This window comes from Microtus ochrogaster, unplaced genomic scaffold (genome assembly GCF_000317375.1).
Source record: "Microtus ochrogaster isolate Prairie Vole_2 unplaced genomic scaffold, MicOch1.0 UNK92, whole genome shotgun sequence".
Taxonomy (NCBI): domain Eukaryota; kingdom Metazoa; phylum Chordata; class Mammalia; order Rodentia; family Cricetidae; genus Microtus; species Microtus ochrogaster.
Window position 1 is genome coordinate 690,881 of NW_004949190.1, and position 25,715 is coordinate 716,595.

The following is a 25,715-nucleotide window of genomic DNA, read 5'->3' on the forward strand; positions in this document are numbered from 1 at the left end:
GTTATACTTCTCATCCATTTCTATAAGCGCATTTTTCACATGTTGTTTAAGGGACTCTATTGCTTTCATAAAGTCTATTTTTTCCACTTCTTCTGTGTTAGGGTGTTGAAGACCTTCTGTTGTAAGATCATTGGGTTCTGTTGTTTTTATGATGTTCTTCAGATTATTGGGTGAATTCTTGCCTTGGCACCTGCCCATCTCCTCCTATGATGCTATCTAAGGGGTCTTTTAAAACTGGTTCAGGTTTCCCTGCTGACCAGGGGCTCCTCCCACAAAATGCCCTCGCTCTGTTTCCTGGTTCCCGCCGGGGGCCAAGATCCCTCTCACCCCTCAGAAGGGTCCCCAGGAATAGGACCTGGTTCCTCCTCTGCCAGGGACCCCTCCAACCAAAGGACCACCTCCTCTATCCAACCTTAGTGGGGCGATCTGCTCTCGGTGTTGCGCGCGGTCCCTGCAGCCTGTGTCTGCTGCCTCGCCGGTTCCTGCCGCCTGCGGCCTGTGTCCTCTGCTGCTACTCTGGTCCCAGCCGGTCCCAGCCGGCCGTGGAGGGCGTCCTCCAGCCGCCTCCGCCTCGTCCGGGTTCCGGCCGCCTCTGCCCGAAAGTTCTTTCTTTCTTAAAGCAAATGAGGCCTTTTTTTTTTTTTTACCCATCTCAGACTTGTACCTTACATAATTGACCACTTGGACAAGAGTGTCCCCTAATACATTGCCTCATCTTTGCCTTATGTTTTTCAAATACTACTAATTGAAATTGGCGCATCGTTTGAAGTGAATATAACAAGTATGTATTTCTTGGGAAGAGATGAAAGGCAGCTTCTTAATTATTTTCCATAAAAATCAATACTGTTGAGGATTTTGGAAGATGAAACCAGAGAAAGTTATAAATGTCTTCAAATGTCAAAGGACTGACTACATGCCTCACATGTGACTGTCATTTCTTTGTCCTCCTCTGATCATCTCTGTGAAGCATAGAGCTTATGAATTAAGCTTATAGCTACTCTTGCAGAACCAGGTACCACTTCGTGGCTTTATCTGTACATCCTGTCTTTATAGCCATTGAAGACCAGGCAAAGGGAAACTGAAGAAATGTTTTCCCCAAAAATGCATAAAGAAGATTCAAATAGGTTAATTAAATCCTCTGAATTACTTTAGCAAGTTTTCCTAGAACAGAATGGACCTTGCCCACTGTACATTCCCAGCTGCATACATGTTTAAAGTCATGTTCCTCAATCCTCATATGATGGAGGTGAGGCTTTCCTAGAAATGACTTTATACAGAAAGCCATTTCAGAAGCATTACATGACTGCCACACAGTTGATGCACTGCTTAAAGCTTGACAGACCTAGCACCAAAATACTTAGTTCAATGATTACTTGCTCGAACAGATGAAAATAATTAAACCTGTTTTGAAAATATGTTTTACCCAGTGGAATGTACAAAAGTGATTTTTTAAAAGGAAAGACAAGGAGAACCCTAGGTGAATTAGCAATAGTGACCTTGAATATTTTTTTCCTTACAAGCTTTTCTTCCTCTTGGTCCACCTTACTAGCAGGAAGTAACTAGATTTTATTTGTTTGTTTGCTTGTTTTAAAGTATGATTTTTTTCTATAATTACTGTGTTCTTTTCAAAACTTTCAAACTGTTTCCTATTACAATAGTAGTGTTTGATGCTCATAGAATTAAAATGTTGGATAACTATATCTAAATAGAACAGAAGGAACGTCTACTGTTTCTTCTCTTGCACTCATTCCTAAGCTAATCCATCTCTTCACTAGATGAGAACCTTGTTTTTCTACTCAGAATCAGTGTGAAGTTTGCCCAAGTTTCTAGGTTTAAGCAAGATATAGTTATGTGGAAACTTAAATTTGTATTGTTTTTGCAGCCCTTCACTGTCACTTTCTTCAAATATTTGAAACAGAAATTAAAGTGTTTTATGCCTGATTTTCCATTGCTCTTACCAAGCAGTATTTCAAATATTTTCAATGGTAAAATAATACATTTCCAGGCTCCCAAATGAGAAAACTAAACAATTATGTGACCTGCTGTGTAAGGAAAGATTTACATGCCATAAATTCAGGAGGTAAGAAATTCTTGTGGGTCCCCTCCAAAGAGGATATTTGTATATAGAGCAGGTGTCTTAGGAAATAGAGCCTGGGCAGAAATCAGTCCCTCTGGGACTTTTGCTTTCATAAAGATCTCCTGCTCCTTCGACACCACTTGTAGGGCTATTATTGCCCCAGGAAAAATTATTCTGAGATCCGTATACTTAATCAAGTCTAAAAAGGGCTTCAGAGGCTTTCCACTTGAAAAAGATGGCACAGTGCCACCGTGCTCCATGCCTGTGACTGAGAGGACGGAACAAAATGATGGTAAAAATAAAATAAGAAAGCCATAATTCCGTAGTTAATTCACTGCCCTGGCAGTTAATTAGACACTAAAGTATCTGAAACCTCACAAACCACTAAGGCAGCATTTTATAAATAATCCGTGAATTACAAAAGCATCTCCCACCTAGATAAAGAATGAGCCACTTACTAAGGGTTCCCTGGTAGGAAAAGTGAATGCTATCACCCACAGAATACTAATAGAACTTTAATAACAGTTTTTATATCTTTCTATCGTGGTTTTCTCAGAAAGAAAAAGAAGGAATAATTTGCTATAAAATAGGTTTCTTAGTATGATGGGTCTCTGACCTAGCCACACCCACTTCTCATGCTGAAAGTGGCATCTCCTCCTGCACAAGCTATTTGGCTTCACTAATACACAGCAGAAAGGATGAGGAGGGATTTGCCTCCAAGCCAAGGGTAGTAAGATAATGAATGTCATTTCCAGAAAAGTTCAAATACACAGGAACTCCAATTAAAGTAGCCTAATAATTTGCTTTATTAGATCTCTGTTTTCTTTTTTTTCTTTTTTTTTTGTTTTTTCTAGACAGGGTTTCTCTGTGGCTTTGGAGCCTGTCCTGGAACTAGCTCTGTAGACCAGGCTGGTCTCAAACTCATAGAGATCTGCCTGCCTCTGCCTCCCTAGTGCTGGGATTAAAGGCGTGCACCACCACCGCCCGGCTAATCTCTGTTTTCTTAATGGCCTTCATGGAACACTATAAAATAGAGACATAGGAGCAAATGGCAAGATCTGAGTTGTATTCTTACTTTGAAAACAAATATAATTTATTGCTGTGTCAGTTCAGAAATAAGAGAATTTGGAGCATATCTGAACTGCTTGTTTTTCAAGACAAGACTTCTCTGGAGCCTTTTCTGGAACTCACTCTGTAGACCAGGCTGGCCTCGAACTCACAGAGATCTGCCTGCCTCTGCCTCCCAAGTTCTGGGATTGAAGGTGTGCACCACCACCGCCGAGCTATGCTTACTTTTTATGTGTCTAGCTCAGTGATGAACATCGTAAGAGAGAAATTATCCTCAGGTAATTTTTCTTTTTTTTTTTTTGTGGTTTTTCGAGACAGGGTTTCTCTGTGGTTTTAGAGCCTGTCCTGGAACTAGCTCTTGTAGACCAGGCTGGTCTCAAACTCACAGAGATCCGCCTGCCTCTGCCTCCCGAGTGCTGGGATTAAAGGCGTGCACCACCACCTCCCGGCCTCAGATAATTTTTCAATTGCAAATTTTATACATGTATGTGTGTACGTACAGTTTAAATGGAAGTTCTACACACATATGTGCACAGAGTGAGAGACGGAAGGAGGGAAGTAGAGAGAGATCCTAAGAAATGTCCAGTAGAATGCACCTTAGAAGAAAAGATGCAGTGATAGCTAGGTCCTTTCATTTCTCCTTTGCAACCCGCTGCTCATTCTCAGTCTGAGTGACGCCTGGTGGATACCTTAAGAACACTGAACTAGCTAACTTCCCTTCAGAAAAACTCAGTTATCTCAGCCACCTGCTCATAGACCTTTCCCACACATGTTTTCCTATTATCTCCAGTTTCATCTTTCTGTCCTTCTTGATTTTCAAGACTAGTCCTTATGGGTTTATTGCTGTTTTCTCATTTACATCTGTTTGCTTAATGCACTCTTACTTCTGACCTTTTGCTTCTGCTGCATCGCCTACTTCCTGTACCTGACAGATTATCTGTCTGATGCTTGTGGCTCATTTCCTGCATCCTACCTCTAGTACACTCAGACTACCCACCACATATTTTCCTGTTATGTATGTTTATACAGAACATTTATTCTCTATTACTCCAATTTACTTCTTAGTGTTCCCTAGTCTGGCCATACTGTTCCTTTTTTTTTTATTAACATCATTCTCCCAGTTAACTTGCAAGTTTAGACTATTGCTTAAGTCCCTAATGAATCATCTAGCATAATCTGTCACTACATTGATTCCTAATTTAATGCACACTTCCTAACTGAACCATTAACTGATTGAAAGAAAATGAAAGGAAATTGAGTGTTAGTCCATATTGCCAGAGTAATGAAATGCTTACCTCAGAGAACTAGCCCATCTGTGTGTTTACTCTTCTTTGAAATGATTATTTCTGTATTTTAAAATATACTTAATATTTTGTTTTGGTCTTTCTGCATTAAGGCAGCTTTAAATGTTGCCTTTTAAATTATGCCACGTATACTGGAACCGGTTGCAGACTTTCCATTGCTTTTAACATGATGTGTGTGTGTGTGTGTGTGTACTTGTAGGGTAAATTTATGGAGAGAAGTTTTCTCCGTATTCTGCCTTCCTTTGGTTTACCAGCATGGTCGATTTTCAAGGAGCTAGAAAGTACTCTAGAAAGTAATTCTGGAAGTGATGTTATGACAGCTAAAGAGAAAGAAAAGCATAACTCTTTGGATAGCAAATGGACCTCCTAAAGCAAGTGTGACCCATGTGACAGCTTTCTAAAACAAATTACAGAAATTAGACAGAATTGTTGAGGGATTTCATATGAAGGAGACTGGTTGTTTCTCTGTACCTTGAATTCTTCCTAACTATGTTAATATTATTTTTGACTCTGAAGTGACATCTCACTAGAGATATGTCTGAATGAATATAGTCAATCTCTACAATGGAAACATCACTCACCCTATCAGCGAATTCAATTACAAAAATAACTCTAAAATGTAATTTTCACTTCCTTGGCCTATTTGGTAGATAATCGTGGCTCCCTCCATAGGATCATTTCATCTGTCCATTCATGCTTTTGATTATTTTTGATTTGTTATTAAAACATTGAGTTTTGTACTGTTCTGGGGCAAAGAAAATCTAAATTCCAATCTCTGCCTTCAAGAGACTGATTGCTCAGGAAGAGGGAAATTAGTCGATGAGTTGAATTTACTATGGTAAGTAAAAGCAGAAGCAGGTGCTGAAGGAAAATATGTTGAAGACTGTCGGGACCAGCCACCGACAGAAAACTGAAGGGAAAAGAAGTTAGGGAAGTCTTCCTGAATGAGATGGACCACCAAATTGAGATGAGTCTTTAAACAGAAAGTATAGAACATATATGTAGAGTATAGCTAGCCATGTAAGAAGTCAGTGGCATTTCTAGACCAAGAGCACTTTAGCAAAGGCAGTAGGCATGAAGCATTTCTTCTTGACTTTTTATGGTTATAACTACAGGAAGTTCAGACTGGCTAATATGAAGAATGGGGGAGGGAGGGTTGGGATTATAAAGCTATGGAGGAACAATGTATATCAGCAATGACTGACTTAGGGACCAGTATTATTAGAAAACGGATAGGAAATACAGATGCAGTATTTAGAAAGAAAAATTAATAAAAATGGAAAATAAATCAGGTTACAAGAGGAGGAACTTGAGAGGGTGGGGTAGGAAACCAAGGAAATGTAGTTTCATGTTCCTTCAGGAATATTTGCCATAAGAAGCCTGGGACGAAAACAACCAGAAATGACTAATACCAAGTTATCTAAACTGGGGTTGCAATTGTGCTGAGGCAAAGCTGAGCGCATCTATATAGCATGTGGCTATTGTAGATGTTGAAATAATAGAGGTGCGTTGAAGAGGTGACTCAAGGGACAGTGTGTTGATGAGGACAAGTGACCTAATATATGGCTTTGACATCAAAATGTTAGCTTCTAGTGACTCTGATCTAATCAGCCAGCAGGAAATGACTCTTAATAAATAAGTCTGAAAAGGAACGATCAGAAATATAGAAGTGGATTCTAGGAAGGAGCTATGTAGAGGACTTCCAAGAGGTTTTTGATCAACGATGTTGGTTCTTACTGAGAAGACAGTTGAGTGGTTTAAGGGCTGAAAAGTGGCACTTGGGGAAGAAAAAGATTAATGTGTCTTTGGGGACATATTGCAGTTGTTGGGGAAGTGAGAGATAAAGTATAAATTGATTTTTGTAGAAGTTTAACCCACATGAGGAAGTGGTGAGTGATTACATCAGTGAAATATGGATATGAAGAGGCTGAAGGATTTTTTTTGAATGGAGAGATCTCAACATGTCTTCTGAGCCTAAATGGAAGTTCCAACACAGAGATAAATACTAAAAAGGAAGAAAAAAAGAATCTTCCAAGAATTATTAGTGTCCTAAGTAGGGTGTATGACTTTAATAATAAAAGAACTCACATTGCCATGTAATCCCTCCAGCTAACAGTCCTCAGCTTTAGTATAGAATGGGAAGGATTTTAGGGTTGCATTATGACCGTCCGCACTTTGCCAGACAATTGTTAGAGGAATTCACGGAGTGAGAGTTCCCAAGATTGTAGAGGAGGAGGCATTTACATGACACACCACAGAATGTAGGCCAGGGAGGTGCTAAAATTGCTTTAAAATAGAGCCAGAGAGGTTTTATTGACATCAGTGTAGAAATGACATTGGAGTTTGGTCTTGGGAATTAGAAGGTTAGTAGAATGGGTGGCTGGGCTTAGAGCATGAGGAAACAGGACTAAATACTTCAGAAAACAGGTCATTATGGATAAAGAAAGCATGTAGAGTACTTGGGGTACTCTACCCTAGCTACTCATTGTCTCTGGAGTTGGTCAAACCATCTGTCCAGGTATTAGCTATAGAAAGCCTGACAGTCAGTTCTAAGTAGACACCAGACATTGAATTTTTATATAATTTTCCATGATATTCAGGTGAAGCCTGATTGAGATCCATTTCTTTCAAAGATGATGTAGGGAGCAGATTGGAAAAAAATGAAAGGGAGATAACACTGATGAGTTCTGAGGAAGGTCAAGAATCCCCCTAAGGCCAGGACATGAAGAAGTTGCCCACTTGCATCTTTGGTTTCAGAATTATGTCAGTGTAGCTATTAGAAAGGAAGTCTGGAAGCCTGAATAGGAAGGAGAAAGTGGCAATCACCTTGAAAGGAGAATAATTTGTAGGCAAGTGCAGAAGTACTGACCTCAAATAAACAATTTTGAATAAATTGCTTGGAATAAATTGGAATATGGTATAGCTTCCCATACTGGCAGGTAGAAAGGAATTGGGATAGAGAAGAATAAACAGCTCCCACTGGGATATCTGAGAAAGCACTCACCATCATGAAATAGTTAGCAATCTGCAAATCTAGGTTAGGGCTGATACATCTCACTTTTAATATAGGCCCCCCACATAACAGTGATTTACAGAGAAACTTGAGAACCTGCAATGAATGATGAGAGCATTTAATGAATAGGTTTAATGTAGAAGAGAGGTTTTTCGCTTAATGATAAAAGTTTTAGCTCTAGAGAGAATATAGAATATTAGGATCAGGTATAAAAGGGATGATAGATTACATGAGGGGCTTTTGTTTCTCTATCTAGTGATAAAATCAAGATAGATTGTAAAATGTGAGATTTTGGATGATTTAACTAGCCCTAAGGTAACAAGGAAAATTAATTCACATTTAGAAGGTGCCAAACCAAATGGCATTTATATTTGTGGTCCAGCCAGTAATCTATGAATTTGTTCTATTTTCCAGAAGAATATGAAAGCTGCATTTAGAAACTGATACTCACTTGGTTTTATGTTCTCTGCAAATACCAACCATGAGCTAATCAGGTTGAATGTAAATTAACAGCCAGGTTAGGATTAGTTTTAGTGCACACGACCAAGGTTCCAAAAATTTTTAGGGGGAATAAACTCATTTTAGAATTCCTAAGAAATTAAGGAAAATAAAAATCAGTTACATAAGCCCTAAATTGTTGATTATTTAGTCACTCACTAAATATCGGCTGAAGGTTAGAGCAAAAACTGTCTTTTTTTTCTTGAAAATGATACCAAAACATCAGTTATGTGGCTACTACAAGCATAGCTTCATGGATTTGGTGAGAATTAGCTTCAAATATCTAGTTCTGACTTTTGCCAGCTGTGTAAAGCTGAGTCTATAGTTTAAATGAGACTTTCTTAAAGGATGGTTATTGAATATTCAGGCACAAGACAATTGCCAGAGATTGTAAGAGTGAAGATAAAGTTTGTTATCAAATGTTTTGAATTTTAGCTAAAGAGATAGGTAGGTAAAAATATATAATAATTCAGTACTGATAAGTGCTAAGCTTAGAATATATACTATGAGGTTATGAGAAAATGTGAAGCAATGAACATTGAACTTTACAGAGGGTGAATAGTATAAGGCTTGCCATGGTGGAGGAAACCCAAGAAAGAGTCTTCAAGAATAAGTTCTGGTAAAGGACTAATGCCCACATTTTATGAGGCTCTGAGTTTGATCACCACCACTGCAAATGAAAATAAAATAAAAAGAGTAGCAACCAAACAAGAATAATCCACACAGAACTGGAAGGCAAAGGTAAGAAATTCAATGTTCCAAGCCATAGTTTAGCATAAATCAAAGCTTGGAGGCAAGGGAAAACACATCTGTTTAGGAAGCATTAAATTAATGTGGATAGTGAGTTTCATGGCAACAATAGAAGCAAGCTGAAGAGGTAACAGTGACCAGGTCATGCATGCTATTAGATATCATGTTCAGGAGCATGCATTTTAACATATAAGTAGTGAGAGGAACATTTAATTGATATAAAAGGCAAGAATAGGACCTGACCACAGAACATAGAAATAAGTCAGAGGGGAAAACACTGGAGGCAATGGGCTAGGAGGGAAATACTGATGCCTTGGAGAGGGATAGTGACTTCTGAAAATAAAAGGAGATATAGTCAAGACAATTTCAGAAGCCAGGTCAATAATGTAGAATTAAAGTGAAAATTGAGGATGACTCCAAAATTGTTGGTTTTGATATCTGGGCCAATGTAAGATTACTTAGTAGTTACATGGGAACATTATGATTTAAATATATAGCTTCTTTTTATTTTAATTTTGTCTTTATATTTTTTTCATGAAATATATTATGATCATGATTTCTTCTCCTCCTCCTTCTCCCAATTTCTTCCTACCCACCCCCAATCTAGAAAGATCCATTTCTGTCTCTTTTAGAAAACAAACAAGTTTATAAGGAATAAAAATAAAATAAAACACGACGAATCTAAACCAAGCAAATCATAATAGGACAGAAACAACTAAGCAACTCAAAAAGGGCCAAAGAGAAAGCATAAATGTATAAAGCCCTTTTTAAGACTCAAATACATCATTCTATGAATGCCACGATGTTTCGTATTTCCTAATTTTTGTATATTTTAAAATAATTTCTTTCAATAATCTATTGGAGATAGATAGTATAAACCTTGTTTTTGTTCCATTTCTCCCCAAAGAGGAGTCTAAGCCATGCTCCTCCTCTATTCTAGGTGGTTAGCAGTATTATTTCCCTGAGATGGGAAACCAGAGGAGAAGCAAGTTTGTGTTTCTCGTTTTTTTTTTTTTTTTTTTTGCACTTGGCCTCAACAGAAGGCAAAAGATTGGCTATCAAGCAACCTTCTAGAGAGACACTATTGAGCAAAGTCTATACAGAGATTTGCTTATGTGCAGTATTTATATCTAAGAGAGTATGCTGTAAATGTGTAGTTGGTAGAGAAGAGAGAAGAATTTATGTAATGGCAAAGAAGTGAAGGGTTGATATAAAGATGTGCGGGCATAAAATAAGAGGTTCTAAATTGAGGGGGATTATGAATTTCTGAAAGTAAATGCAATATTGTGTGTATAGTTTTACTGTATTTTAATGGGTAGATGTCCTATAGATTTCTTCAGATTTGTCAAGTGGTACTTAACCTATAGACGCTATCAAAAGCTGCATTCTACAATATAAATGAAGCTACTTCAACAGTCTTCTGCATCCAATGAAAACACTTCCAAAGTCCTTCAGAGCCTTGATAAATTATGAATTATGTATTTATAATTTTATTTTGTTCTTTTCTTATAATAAAAGGCTTGTTCTTAAAATCTGTAAAGTATTTGGTAATATAAAAGCTTGATCCACCTCTGTCAGCCAGATTAGGAAATTGCCAGATGTAGGTTTGTGTCTGAGAGTGGAGTTAGCTTAGGAGAAAAAACTTTGTATAAAGAAAAATTGCAGGACAAAGACTGCACTATGAAACGTAAACCAACAAACACAATGACACTCAAACAGATAATGGTTATTGTATGAGGAAGAAATCCAGATGATATTGGCAAGGAAATGAAGAGACACATTGTTAGTCATATCCTGTAATGATAGACAATCAGAAATGAGGGAAAGCAAGAGCAAGACAAAGTTCACAGGAGTTACTTCAGTGGAATAAAAGTGAGGGGAAACTGTCCCATTTGACCCTCTGAACAAGTGAAGATGATAGCTGACGAATTATAAATGGCTGCTATGGTGTACAAGCCTGCAGAGGAACTTGGACTAACGACCGAGAGGTCTCAAGTCACTGTCCTGCAAGGATAATATCAATTACTGAAGTAAGCTTGCCATAAACAATGACATCTTAACTGAGGTTAAGATACACAGCATATATGTTCCTGAAAATTCGGAATCTTAATTCAAACCAGCCAGCTGTCTCTCTATAATTGTTTTGATGAGCCTACTTATACAGCTTTTGGAAGCCAAAACTATACTTCAAATAAATACATGTTAACATTTTGTCTTTAGCCAATAAGAAGAAAGAGAAAGAACGCCCAGAGATCTCTCTTCCTTCAGACTTTGAACATACGATTCATGTGGGGTTTGATGCAGTCACCGGGGAATTCACTGTAAGTAAGCTTCTTATTTTGTTTTGTAAGCCATTCAAAAAAAACCTATTTCCATTTTGAAAATAGGTTTCAAGTAAGAATTGCTGTATTCCAAAATGATAGATTGGAGATGGACTTTTCCTGAATAATCATACATAGAAATAGAAAGTAGAAGACAAGGTTGACAAAATTACTCTGCCCATCTTTAAAAAGTGTCTGATCACCTTATAGTTCAACTTACTTGAAAACATTTATCTGCCAAGGCACAGGAAATGTAGCTATTGTAAGGAGACCCTGTCTGAACCTGTTCTTTAATCATCTGAAGCTAATCAAATAATAATTTATTCAGCTTGGTCAGTGAAGGCAGTTCATCTGAATAATTCAGGGTTTATGGTGAGTCCTGAATTACACAGATCGGCTAACTACACTAACCAAAAGTCTCTGTAAAATTTGCCTGTTCACCTGTTTGACCTTTAAGAACATAGATTATTTTTAAAATCATTAACATGTATATTTTGTAGACATTAAAAACCACAAGCCCCATGTTTTAGGAAGAAATATTAATAATTGCATATCACATATGCATTAGTAGTTAGTTATATGGTTACATATAATTATATATAAATCCTCTGTAATAATGGTCCACATGAATTATCTGGATGTGACATAAGCCTAGATCTATTCCCTTTTTGGATAATTGCAATACTCAAATAGAACAAGATATATTCCATGTTATTCCTCTAAAGAAATTATTTGGTACCCCTTTATTAGATGGTGAGGAGAGAGATGTTGCTATAAATATGACCCCATATATCAATTAATTTTTCTACACTCAGTGAAATTATTTTATCTGTTCAATTCTGGAAGCAAGCAGTGCAAGAGTGAAATAGAAACAGAGTAAATGTCTTGGTCTCATTCATTCGTGTAGGCTAATTATTTCTATGTTCTCGGTAGCAGGCAGAAAAAAAATGCTCAGAATTAATTAGACTGCTGAAATTGCGATAGATATGATTTAATGAATTTTATTATTTGAGTCAAAGATACTACTTAAATGCCATTTAGTTTGAGCCCGGCTTTTATTTCATTGTCTACGTTTCAAAACTACAAACCAATTACCAGCACTACTACCATCATCTTTCCCATTGAGTAAAAGGTTTTTTTAATTTTATAATCTGACCATTGTGTGTTTTAAAACATCCAAAGAGATTTGAATTTTCTGATATCTAAAACAGGGAAAGCCCTCAAACTTCATAGTTTTGTCTAATAATTTATCTCTTTTATTTTAAGAGCTTAATTCTTTAGTCTCGCTATGCTTCTCTTTTTTTTTTTAAAGTTGGTTGCATGTTATTCCATGTTTTCTTTTCTTATACTTTTTCTTTTTGGGTTCTGCTGTGAATGTTTTCTCATTTAGCATTCTGGTTCACTTCCACTGTTTTATTTCTTTCTGCCAATTTGACATCCTTTGCCACATTTTCCCCATCTTTAGTCCTTTCTTGAATCTTTCTGGGTTCTGAATGGAAATAAAGGGAGACTAAATCCCCTCCCCCATCTTGCTGACTGCAGCACCAGCCCTTTCCACTGTGGTCTGAACTAGAAGCCAGTGGACCACTCAGAGAGGAGTGAGGTGGAATATATGACAGACAGCCTTTCTGGTCCTGATGCAACCACACCAAATAACATTCTCTTATGAAATTCATCTGAAATGAACTCACTGTTTACAATCAATTCATAGAAATTCATTGACCTTGTAGACAAACGCAGAGCAAATTTGAAAGTTTGAAGTACCTTGTTTTTGTCTTGATGACCTTGCAGCTACTTGTACATTCATTTTTAAATGATCATAAATTTTCTATCTTCATTGTTATCTTAAACCTATAATTTACAATTAATATTCTAGTACATTTAACTTTTAAACCACCAAAGGTAATACGCCTTTAAAACTTCTCTTGGTAGGATTTAGAATTGGGTCTTAATTACCATACATACCATTATGTCATAATCTGTTGGGGGAATTCATATTGTTAAATTTGATTATGGTGGAGGTTGAATTTTGAGCAATTTGATGTACTGTAGACCAGTTGTTTTACAAGAGCCTGCTCTTTTAAATAATTGAACACTAGTTTGATATGTTGTTTGGTAATTGCCCTAATGGCTAATTGGCTCTTATAACCTTTATACATGGGCATATACTTGGACCCTAAAGCTAAAATTAGGATGGGAGGTGAGATTTGGGTTATTAAATTATTATAACTCCTTACCCATTATATTGCCATTTTTGTCCCAAATACTTCAGAACTCCCCTTTCCAGACCTCTAGACCTGTGACGGTCGCTTCAAGTCAATCAGAGGGAAAAATGGTATGAGTGATATAAATTATCATTTCTTATGATAAGATAAATGCTTGGCCTGTTCTATCATGCTGCCATTTTCCTGGGCTACACTGGACACCCCCAGCTTTATGTATACCTACTTGTTATTTTATATGTATATATACAGGCATCGATACCTGCTCCTGCTTCTGATGCTCAGATTCTTAGGTCTTCATTAGCTGTCTAACTTTTTAGATTAGTTCCTCAATTTGGAGTAATGAGATGACTTTCTGATTATGTGCCATTGTGGCATGTGCTCAAATTATAGTAATCAGGTCTCATTGATAAACTGGTTTGTCTCATCTTAGAAAAGAGAAATTATGTCAGCAGTGTAGTCATGTGGTAAGTAGAGTTATCTGGAGGAAATTCTTCAACTGACAGCAGTTTTTTTCCTGCTGTCTAGTGATGATCACACCACTATTTATTACAAAAGTTTATAAGTGCCATGGGAATATATAATACCTACAAATATTCTAATGATTATGGTAATGATCATGCCAGTGAAGTCTGCTTTAGTGGTTATGTGCAATGCATACCTGGATTTGTAACACTTAATAACTCCTTTGGCCATTACAGTATTAACCAAATGCTATTAATTGCACTTAGAATCAGAACTGGGATCATGCATGGGCTCCTGAGTTCTAATTTTTTGGCTTAAGGCTTTAGCATCAATCTGTGTGATGAATGCATGTAAAAGTGTTGTTTCACTGTGCTTGGTGTAACCATAAATGCCAGGAATCAAAAGCATATATCCCAAATCAAAGTAGTTGGGTCAAAGCATGTTTCTTTAGCATTTGAGATGTCGTAAAATAGACAAATTTGTTAATTTATGTCTGATCTTATTTGTGGGAAGTGGGTTTTGTGAATTATATCATCAAATGGAAATTATTTATGCAAGATGTGAAATGAAATGTTTTCCCTTTCCCCAATATAGGTGCATATTAAACCTAAGCATAGTGTCTGGCTTTGTACAGATGGCTTTAGTCTAATTTTCTCGAAGCCACCCATGACTATTACCACAAAATACAGAATAATGTCAATTAAAACCAAGCTCAATATTGTTATATAGCCATCCTTTGAATTTTAGCCACATAGATTTGTCCAATAGGAAATGGAAATTTAGCTAACCAGAATTGGGAACTGGAATTTGTAAATTTATCCCCTGGCCATTGGCTATCTGTGATGACCCAGTTATAAAAGCAACTTACAAATGAATATTGAAGTTTTTCATAATGCCATCCTTTGTCCCTCCAAATCTTTGCTGCTGCTTTTTAGTAATTTCCCCAATCATTTAATGGTAATTATTATTATTATTTATGGAGGAAGCATCTGGTCCAAAGTGGAATTATATATCCGAACTTTGGAACACCATTGTTTTCTCTATTCTCTTAAACCCATTGTCCAGTAGCCTGCCCTATCCCTGGTTTAGTTAATACCCCCCTATTTCCATAACTTTCCCACTTTAAAAGGGAATCCCCCATTCAGACCCATTGGTTTCATCTCTTCTCACCTTCTAAGTTGTCCCACATTCTGTTTTAACTTTCTTTTCTTTCTTTATTTACGTCCATTACAGCCAGATCTCTATGGCTCACAGATGTGCCCAGGGAAGCTCCCAGAGGTGCGTCACAGGCCCAAAAGAAGCTTGCATCAAAGTGCTTCTTTGAGATGTCATAGCACTGCAGTAGCAGGTTCATGTGTGTGCAGTAGAGTCATTGCTTGGCTTATCTCACTTTTTTGTTGTCATTCCCTAACTCTGGAGGCCCACGTCACACATTGTTTTGCTGAGACTTCATGGGACAAAGCTATTAAAAAAAATTGTGTCTGGATGCGCTTCAGCAAAGGTGTACTCTCTCCAAGTTGTTCTTGGAGGTTGGATAATTATAAAAATGGGGACATCTGCAGGTTTATCATGCAGGCAATACTGAACCCTTGGTATAAAGTTAACCTCTGTAATTTTAAGTAATTCTCCTCGGTGGGATTTCTTAATATTGCCCCCTCTGTGTTCTAAATGCTTCATATTATTCATTACAAATTCTTACAAGGCTTTGGTATGGTTTTACAGTCCCCAGCTTCTATGTGGCCAATAAATGAAGTAGGGAGGAAGAAAGAGGGGGAGGAGAGGAGGAAGGCGTGCCCTGGAGAAAGCTGCATGAAAAATACCCAAAGCAGCGTAAACGTTACTTGTTAGTGTTTCAGTGGTCATTGCTCCTCCATAATTCTACTTTTTCTCCTCCCAATTTGACCTTACTATAAAGCCCTAGAACCCCTAAATTATATTTTGTAAACAGAAATTATAAACTGACCATGGGTAAGGCTTTCCTTTTATCTGAAAGGAAATTCTGGTTAAAACGTACCCCAAAAAGAGCTCCAGCCATTTAAAAAACCAAAATCAAAATTAAAACAAAAGAACCATTGATCTGCACTATACTATACTGTGCACAAATTTAGAGAAGTCTTGCTATGTCTGCCCTGAGTCGCCAGAAAAATAAAAAGCTAAGCTGTAAACATCATTTCATGGATGAGCAGAGTCAATATGGAGGTGATTTCCATGTGCTTTTGTTTTAATCACAGTCATATTCTCACCCACCCTTTTTAAGTTGAATCCTAGTTTTACCTCTGTGTTTTGGTTAAAGAAGAGAATGATTGCATTCTTAAGTTACTAACGTTAAATCTAGAATGTGACTTCAGTTTCCCAAGTGTAATCCTACAGGTAGCATGGGCTTCTTGGTGAAGAACTTTACTGGAACAGGAACGTGCTCCTGATGAATGTTCTGAGCAGCCATGTTTCCCTTTGGTTGTCTACAGGGAATTCCTGAGCAATGGGCACGATTACTCCAAACCTCCAACATAACAAAACTGGAACAGAAGAAGAACCCACAAGCCGTTCTTGATGTCCTCAAGTTCTATGACTCCAAAGAAACTGTCAACAACCAGAAATACATGAGCTTTACTTCAGGAGGTAAGGAAAATGCTAGGGATTCAAAGAGTGAAGAATAAATCTCCGTTCTAAGAGCCTCATCACGAGGCCAAAATATCTATAGAATATTGAGGATCAGCTTCAGTATTGTCTGCAGATGGCTTCGGTATAAGTCAACCAGTAGATGGGGCGGGAATTCAAACTCATGTTGGAAGCTTTGTTTTAGTTGGATATTACAAATAAGGAAGTTGTTCATTGGAGCAGTGATCATTAGCTTGCATCAGCAACCACAGATGTTGCTCTTCACTAGTATGACACTAGTCAGTCATTTAGGAATAGGCCTTGAAAGTGCTCGTGAAGTAAGAGTGTATTGGTGAACAATGATCTCTAGTAATTTATTTTGTCCCTTAGATTAATTGATCCATCCCATGGCAATACAGAATTACTTTTGTGCTTGTCAGATTATTTCCAACTGGGGGAAAAAAGAAACCATCTATGTTACTATTTATAAAGATTGAAACACCATTGTTAATACCAAATTGTGACTTCATGTGCAGGTATATCCATACCTATGTTAATTCCAAATTGTGATTTTATTCACTTTTATGTATATATTTTATTTTTCCATTTAATATTTTATTTATAGGTTTTCATTTTTATTTATCACTTTAATTTTGGGGTAAAGTCATCTGTGTTGGTTCTGTACAGCAAATCATTTAGCATAAAAAGAAAGGAGTAAATACTATCTCATTACTCCAGTTGAAGTGAAGCCTTCATTAAGATTTGTAAAGTGACTGTCTAAAAATATGATTAGGCCTAATATGAGCCATTTTAGAGAGGGAAATATGCCATTTGTCATAGATTTGATGCTGAAATTTTCTCATTGAAGATAAGCAGAGTGTAGGTAGGATTTAGGAAACAAAGGTGATTTCTTTCTTCTGACTTTTCAGATAAAAGTGCCCATGGATATATAGCAGCACATCAGTCGGTAAGTGAAAAATTAAAAATTCGTTCTCATGATCTTCATGAGCAAAGATTTAACCATATAATTGCTTGAATTTGGTTTTATATGTCCAACTATTAGACATAAATTTTAAAAACAGTTTTTCAAAGCATAATTTAGAAACATATATATTTATTTTATTTCTTTTAACATCTATTTAATATAGATCTATACAAATCTATTTTATCTATTAAAGGTACAGTAGGTTTCAGTAATTTCATATACCTCTGTTATAATCACTTTTTATTCTAAAAACTGTAATATTTGTTACATCACAAGTTGCAGAGAACTCACAGATTTTGAAAAAATTATTGTATAGGAAAGTATTTGACTACATTGTGATATTTGTGGAAATACTATGCTATCACTGTACTTCCAGTTAAAACTTCAAAGGAAGCATTATTTTTATAATCACACCAGGCACACCCATGGTGCACACACACACATATGCACAAGGAATGTACACGGTACTCATACACATATACAGGCCAAGTATTCTTACTCATAAAATTAAATAAACGTAAAAAAGATTAAAAAATGAAACTATAAAAAATAAAGGAAAATATAATTGGTCTATCTTGAAAAAAAACAAAAACAAAGAAAAAAAGAACAAAATATCCACTATTTACCACAACCTGTCTTCTAAGTTATATCCTAGTACTGGCAGTCAAGTGTGTACACTTAATAATAGTGACAGGATATTCATGTTAGGAGGGACCTTGCCAACCCCTTATTTACACGTTCCTCTTTAGAGAGGGCATAAGGATGAGAGGTAACCGCCAGAACTGGTTCAGCAGTCCCTTAGGACATCATCACAAATGGCTGTGTTTATTCCTCCTTAGAGAGAATATTATTTCTGGTTTTTTTCTCAGGTTGAGGAAGAAATAGATAATGCTACTGAAATGGTATGGAAACTTACAGTCAAGGCCACTTGGGTTAGACATTAGAAAATTGAGGTTTATAACGCTTCTAGTACACCTGTAGAGTGCTTTCTGTCATAATCAAGTCACACGATAGCCCCAACTAGTCACTAATCTGGCTTTTACACACATTTCATGCAAGTGAAATTATACAGTATATAAACTTTTAGAATTTGTTTTTTATTCATAATATTTCCATGTTTTTGTCTGTGCAAATAAGTTGCAACTTGTATTGATGCAGTATTCTGAAGTATGAATGCATCACTGTTTAATCACTAACTCATTTAAGGCTTTCCAGACAATGCCTAGTTCTTACTTATTGCAAATAAAGTTCCTATTAAAACTCATGTGTAGGGGATGACTAGATAGCTCAGTGGTTAGGAGCATTGGCTGCTCTTCCAGAGGACCTGGGTTTGAGTCCCACCACCCACATGGTGACTCAGAACCATCTGGAATTCCAGTGCTACAAAACCTGACACCTTCTTCTGAACTCTGCAGGAACCAGGTACACACATAGGCCTTGACCTGCATGGCTTTGGGATTAACCTGAGTGGGGCAATGAAGGATGAAGAAATGAAAACCATGTTCAAAAAAACTGGGTCTGGTGGACTGTGTGCTCTAATAAAGATGCATCAATAGCCCAGAAACTCACTCTGTTTTATTACATACAGTTGAATGAGTAATAAAGTTTATTATATCCAGCTGAACAAGGTGACAGGTTAAGGGACTCTGTAGGGGACCAGTCTCAGGTTGCAGGCATCCACAGGAGGAAGCTATTGTTGATAACTTTCTGTACATGCGATCAACATCCATACTTGCTCCAGGAGAAAGCCTTGCCATTCTCATAGGTCTGAGGCATTGGGCATCTTAGCATGGACATGCTTACGTCAACATTACACTTTCCTTCAGGACTTCATCCACTCTCCACACATAGTCCACAGAATTACATACAGGCAAAACACCCATAGACATAAAACATAAGAAGAACAAATTCTTGTATATTTGTCTGTATGTGAGCAATTTTTATTGTTTAATTTTTCTTGTTTCAAAAGAAAATAAACTATCTTTTTTCATTTTACATACTGATCCCAGTTCCCTCTCCCTCCCCTCCTTCCATTCCCTCCACCTATCCTCCCACCTCCATCCATTCCTCACAGAGGGAAAGACACATTGTGAACAAATAGTTTTGTATATTTCATTTTGATAGTCTTGAAATAAAAATCATATTAATAGTAATTTCTCTTTAATGAACACTTAGAAAACATACTTGCAATGTGCGATGTGGGCTAGTACTATTTGTATATTCACTTAATCTTTCTTACAACCTAGTTAAATAAGACCTACCATTGTCTCAAACAGATGAAGAAATTGAAGTTCAGAGACATGAACTTAATTGATTAGGGTGATAACACTATACTTATTCATATTATTTATTTCTAAAAATTAAGGCATATTAGGGGAGATGATTTTCCTCAAAGTCACAGAGTTTTATAAAGGACTAAACAGAAAAATGTATCACCTAGACCTTGGAAATCCTGTAGTAACTGAAAGAACAGTCCTATACTCTAGAAAGAAAATGACCATAGGCAAGGCCTCTCTTTCTGTGGTTTTCTATTTTGATGCTCTGATTGAATTATTTCCTGCCTTATTTCATTCCATAGAGGTGGAAGTAATCTAGCCATTTACTCAGTTGTAGATAGCCAGGCTTATTTTTCTTTTTTATAGAGAGTAAATGTTGGCCTGCTTGATGTCCCTTAGGCAGCCTGTGTGACAACAGTAGATAATTAATGGCAAGGGGCAAAGCTTTGAAATAGTATGACAATTTCTCAAAGATTAAAAATAAAAGTGCCATATAATGAAGCTATTCTCCTTCTATGTATATATTTAGAGTAGAAAGCAAGGCCTTGAAGAAACACTTTGTCTGTGTTCATAGCAGCTGTGTCTACGATAGCAAAAAAAGGGGGAAGCCAAACAAATATCCATAAGCAGATGAAGCAAAAAGTATGTATTAAAAATAGACATTCGATTGTTGTTCAACATTATGATGGAAGAAAAATTTGATACAATGTGGTAAATCTTGAGGACCTAAAAAATAAAACAATAATAAGAAGACAAATGTTGCATGATTCCAAAAATCATAGGAATTGCACAGAAGAGTTACATGTATATTTCCAGGATCTGGGGCCAAAGAGAATGTTGCACTGTTTTATGTGCACAAAGTTTTAATTTGGGGAAATGAAAAGGTGCTGGTTGAGTATACAATAATGTGACTCTTCTTAAATATATACCTTAAATTGCTTGAAACAGTAGTTTTATATTATAGATATTTCATGGACAGTTAAAAATAAATGGAGGGGGAAATAGGGAGTATAATTAGTGTTTGTATATGTGTGCTTAACATATATAGACCCTTGGTTCAATTTCCAGCACACACACACACCCCAAATTTGAACAAACAAACAAAAAAGCAGAATAAAAAAAGAAATAAAAAAGAGGTGAATATTTGAGTATAGTGTTTAATCTTATTTCTCTAGTTACCAACTGTATGCATTTATGAAAGTAATTTAGCTTTTCCAGGCCTCTCTTCCTTCTGAGCTTCTCTTTATTCAACATTAAGTGGAAATGATAACAATATCTACCTTCTAGGACTTGTGTGAATATTGCACATGATAATTATACTATGCAGCATATGCTTTGCATTAAATATAAGCTACTACTATTATTGCTGCTACTATTATTACTATCATTTGTAGATGGAAACACCATTAACAAATTCATTCCTTCTATAAAAGAGACTTGTATGTGACCATAATTTTGTCTCACTCCCTCAATCAGAACAAAATATGGCTCTTACATTTGTTCATTCATCTTTTTCTTTGACATGATAGCTTCCTGAGCCACAATGAAAATAAAAACAGAAAAGAAACAGGCAAGTAGGACAGAATGGAAACAGGCTACATTCAATACTTCATTCACCTCAATTAATTTTATCTTGTATTTGTGGTAAAGACATAGATCTTTTAAAATATTTTATTAATTCTTTGAGAATTTCATGTAATGTATTTTGATCGTACTCAACTCCACGTCCTCTAGTTAACTCTTCCCAGATCCACTCCCACTTCCATACACTATTAATTTCATGTTCTCTTTTTTAAATATGTAAATTCATGGGAACGATATTATGTTGATGTGGAGACTCTAAAGGAAGCAAACCTTTGTCTTCATTTGTTTACATTTTGTGTTTCATGTGAAATAGATAAGTGATGCATATTTGATGAATGTTGATTTAGAAAATTTATCATGTAAAAAATGGCATTTCAGCTAGATCTTGAAATGTATATGAATGTTGGATCTATGAAGACGGTGGTGGAAGTTCTAAACAAAAAAAAAAGCTAAAGAAAGACCATATTAATGAACACAGGAAGGGATGTGGGTTTGAATGATGATTATGCAAGAGAATGAACTGGAGAGCTTAGCCTTGAAAGCTAATGTGGGGCCAAATCCCAGAGGTCCTTACATGGAATTGTAAGCAATCTAGCTTTTCCAGTATAGAGTGGGAAATCCTTTAAGTGTTTTGGAGCAGTGCAGTTAGGTGATTAAAGCTTATGATTCAATGAAGAGTAATTAATAGCAAATGTCCAACACTAATTAAGAACAGAAGGTAAGAGTGGATGAAGAATGACTAGTTAGAGGAAAAAATGTGTGCTATCAGACCAGCAGTAATGAGGGTCCCAAGTCAGTTAGTGGAAATAGGAATGAACACTAGCCTTGAATTCTAGACATGTTTATTATTTGGACATGGAAGGATGAGGAACAGAAACAAACATCACATACTCTTCTCATATGCAAAATCTAGATTTAAAAAGATATGAATGTAATCCAGGCAGTGGTAGCACACATGTTTTATCCCAGCACTCAGGAGGAAGAGTCAGGTGGATTTCTGTGAGTTCAAGACCAGCCTCCTCTACAAAAGCTAGTTCCAGGACAGGCCCCAAAGCTTCAGAGAAACCCTGTCTCAAAAAACACCAAAATCAAAAATAAAGATATAAATGTATACAAAAGACTGTTTAGGAAGAAAAAGAAGGCTGGCGGGATGAGAAGTGAAGGGTAATAAAATGTTGGGTATGAATATGTACAATGTACATAACATGCATGTGTGAAAAGGGCAAAATGAAACCCAATATCTTGCATAATTGATATATGCTAATATAAATCTTAAGATTGATTATATGCTTAAAATAATATATGGGCAGATAAAAAGACTAGTATTTTATTTTGCGAGAGAAGCAGATCTCTTTTGAAAGATTTTGGGGTTCTTATTGGACAATTTGTCTTTGAAAGGCTGGTAAGTCAAGTAGCAGTAATTGGTTAAATAAGATGTGTTCTTAAGGCAAAGCTCCTGTTGATTGAGTAAACTGAATTGTGCCCTTCAATTCAGTGAGGTTAAACTCCAATGACACTTTGTCATTTGTGGATGGGAAACTGCAATTTTATTTATTTATTTGTTTGTTTGTTTATTTATTTATTTATTAAAGATTTCTGCCTCCTCCCCGCCACTGCCTCCCATTTCCCTCCCCCTCCCCCAATCAAGTCCCCCTCCCTCGTCAGCCTGAAGAGCAATCAGGGTTCCCTGCCCTGTGGGAAGTCCAAGGACCACCCACCTCCATCCAGGTCTAGTAAGGTGAGCATCCAAACTGCCTAGGCTCCCACAAAGCCAGTACGTGCAGTAGGATCAAAAACCCATTGCCATTGTTCTTGAGTTCTCAGTAGTCCTCATTGTCCTCTATGTTCAGCGAGTCCGGTTTTATCCCATGGTGTTTCAGACCCAGGCCAGCTGGCCTTGGTGAGTTTTGGCTCTAAAGAAAGTGCACACTTCACAGTGTGTACTTGTATACACTTGGTTATCAAATGGGATCTGAACAATTAAACTGGAACTGAATACTCTATATATACACTCAGTTGATTGCAATGCTTGACATCCTTTTGTAGCTTGGATAGAAAATAAAATATAAGCACTGTTGTTATCTCTATGTTTTAAACTGATTGCTATGTAGTGAGTATTGAGTCCAGTGACATTGCCTATAATCTCATGTACGCTACTGCTCACCTTTGTGTCAGGGATCTACTTATTTCTGATTCGCCAATGCTGGGATTACAGACTTGTGCTGCCATGCCAAGCTTCCTCCATGGGTGCTGGAGATCTGAACTAGGGTTCTCATGCTTTCATAGCAAGCACTTTACCAAAGAAGTCATGTTGTTAATTCTAATTATCAATTTTGTATATAGTTGTAATCCAACTATTTTTCAGGAACCTCACCTTTAATTTGCAGGCAAATTTTTGACTCTCATATTTTGTTTTGATCATACTGTTTATAATGAAATATTTATTACTCTGAGCTTCCATTCCAAGTAGAAGGTAAAAACAATAATAACTTTAGGCTATAATTAGTGCCTTGAGGATTCAGCTGCATGTATAATTGACAGAATTCTCAGCTGAGATTTGCAATTCAGGTTGGTTCCTTTTGTTCATCTAGATCAGTGACTTGATGAGTGCCCATCAGAGTTGCCTAGGAATACTGATAACATTCAACTTCCAGGGCTGAACTTCCAATAGGAGTCCAGAATAAAACTCTGAAATCTGCAATATTTGTAGTCTTTTTTTTCTCATATGGAAAATATATTTTTTTCATACAAAATAGTCTTATTGTGGTTTCCTCTCTCCCAGTTCCTCTCCACCTTCTCTCTTATCCAAATTCAAAACCCTTCTTTCTCTCTTGCATTAGAAAACAGTCACCTAAAAATAATAATAAAATAAGATTTTAAAAAACAAACAAGGATAGGACAAAACAACCAGAAGAAAAGAAGTCCAAGAAAAAGCACTAGCCAGGTGTGGTGGCACATGCCTTTAATTTCAGCACTTGAGAGGCAGAGCCAGATGGATCTCTGAGTTCAATGCCAGCCTAGTCTACAAAGTAAGTTTCAGGCAAACCACAGAGTGGTTGCACAGAGAAACCCTGTCTCAAAAAGCAAGCAAACAAAACCAAAACCAAACAGAAGAGCACTAGAAACAAATAGACACAGAGACATGCACGTTTACACGCAGAGAAATTCCTTAAAACCATAAAAGGGAAAAAGATATAGATATGTGTGTATATTGTGCATATATATATATATACATACACACACACACACACACACACTAGACCTGTAATGTTAAAAAGAAGTGCTGGCAAAGCTTTATGAGACAAAGATCATCCAAAGCTACCGTCAAGTATGTTTTGTGTTGGCCATCTACTGTTGCACATGGAACCTGCCCTGACATGTGGTTCGTATACTCAGTGAGACTCCAATGATGTTAACTATGTTCTCCTTTACAAGTGGTTGTCATCTGTACATACCTTCTGGGCTAGGGATGGGAGATCATGTGTATTTCCCTTCTCAGCACTGAAACCTCATCTGACTTGAATCCATGCAGGCCCTGTGCATGCTGCCACAATCCTGTGCATCCTTCCTGGTGTTTTTATAAGACCTTGTATTCTTGGTGTCCTCCATCCCCATTGGCTCTTACAGTCTTTCTGCCTCCTCTTCTGTAGAATTTCTTGAGCTCTGAGGGGAGGGATTTGATGAAGACATCTCATTAAGAGCAGAGTTTTCCAAGGCCTCCCGCTCTGCATGTTGTCCAGTTGTGGGCTTCTGTATTTGTTCCCATCTGCTGCAAGAGGAAGCTTCTCTGATGATGGCTGAGCAAGACACTGATCTATGAGTGTAGCCAAATGTCCTTAGGAGTCATTTTATTGCTATACTCTTTTAGTAGAACGATAGTATTTGGTTATCATCTAGGTCTTTCGTCTATTCAGTCTCATGTTCTCGGCCACCAAAGGAATGTGTTCCATTTCAGAGTGGATAATAAACACAGTTAGATATTGGTTGATTAATCCGATGAGCTTTGGGACACTACTGTGCCAGCACATCCTGCAAGCAGGTCATTATTGTAGAGTGAAGGTTTGATTGCTGCTGGTGTTTCCCTATCTCCTTTGGTAGTATACAGAGAACTTTCTAGTACCATGACCACTAGTCAGCAGGGGTGAAGGTTCTAGGTAGGTATTATCATGACTTTGTTGTTTTCAGCTTTACCATTAGTTTGTAGAGAGCAAATGATAGCCTTGGCAGTAGTCTGGGTTCTTAGGGGGCTTTCCATGGGACCACTTTGGCCAACAGCTCTATTAGTTCTAACCCATTCCCAGAACTGGAGGTTTCATTTGATGTCAAGAGATGTCCCATTGGGGTTCCATCCCCCATTTTATTTGGCAATTCCATTTAGTCTTTTAGATCAGCTTTATAAATGTATATATTTTAGGAAGCTTCTACTATTATGTTTCCATACAATCCTTCAAATGACCAGTAGTTTCAGCTACCCCTTCTGGTAAACCTACCTCCCCACCGTTTGATCCTACCATTATTCTCTCTTCTCTCCCCTCTGTCTCTGTCTGTCTGTCT

At 37.0% G+C, this 25,715-nt stretch overlaps 1 protein-coding gene across 11 annotated transcripts in view; it reads left to right on the forward strand.

Moving 5' to 3' along the window:
• Positions 1–25,715, forward strand: part of Pak3 (p21 (RAC1) activated kinase 3) — a 285,220-nt gene that overhangs the window by 193,045 nt on the left and 66,460 nt on the right. For 6 of the 11 annotated variants that reach the window (XM_026777965.1, XM_026777964.1, XM_026777962.1 and 3 more), the window contains 6 exons: positions 10,931–11,031; positions 13,304–13,366; positions 14,952–14,996; positions 16,184–16,337; positions 17,246–17,283; positions 22,810–22,899. In XM_026777965.1, coding sequence (XP_026633766.1) covers positions 10,931–11,031; positions 13,304–13,366; positions 14,952–14,996; positions 16,184–16,337; positions 17,246–17,283; positions 22,810–22,899 — 491 coding nt within the window. The remainder of the gene's footprint in view (positions 1–10,930; positions 11,032–13,303; positions 13,367–14,951; positions 14,997–16,183; positions 16,338–17,245; positions 17,284–22,809; positions 22,900–25,715) is intronic. The other 5 variants (XM_026777967.1, XM_013355112.2, XM_013355113.2 and 2 more) reach the window with 5 other exon arrangements.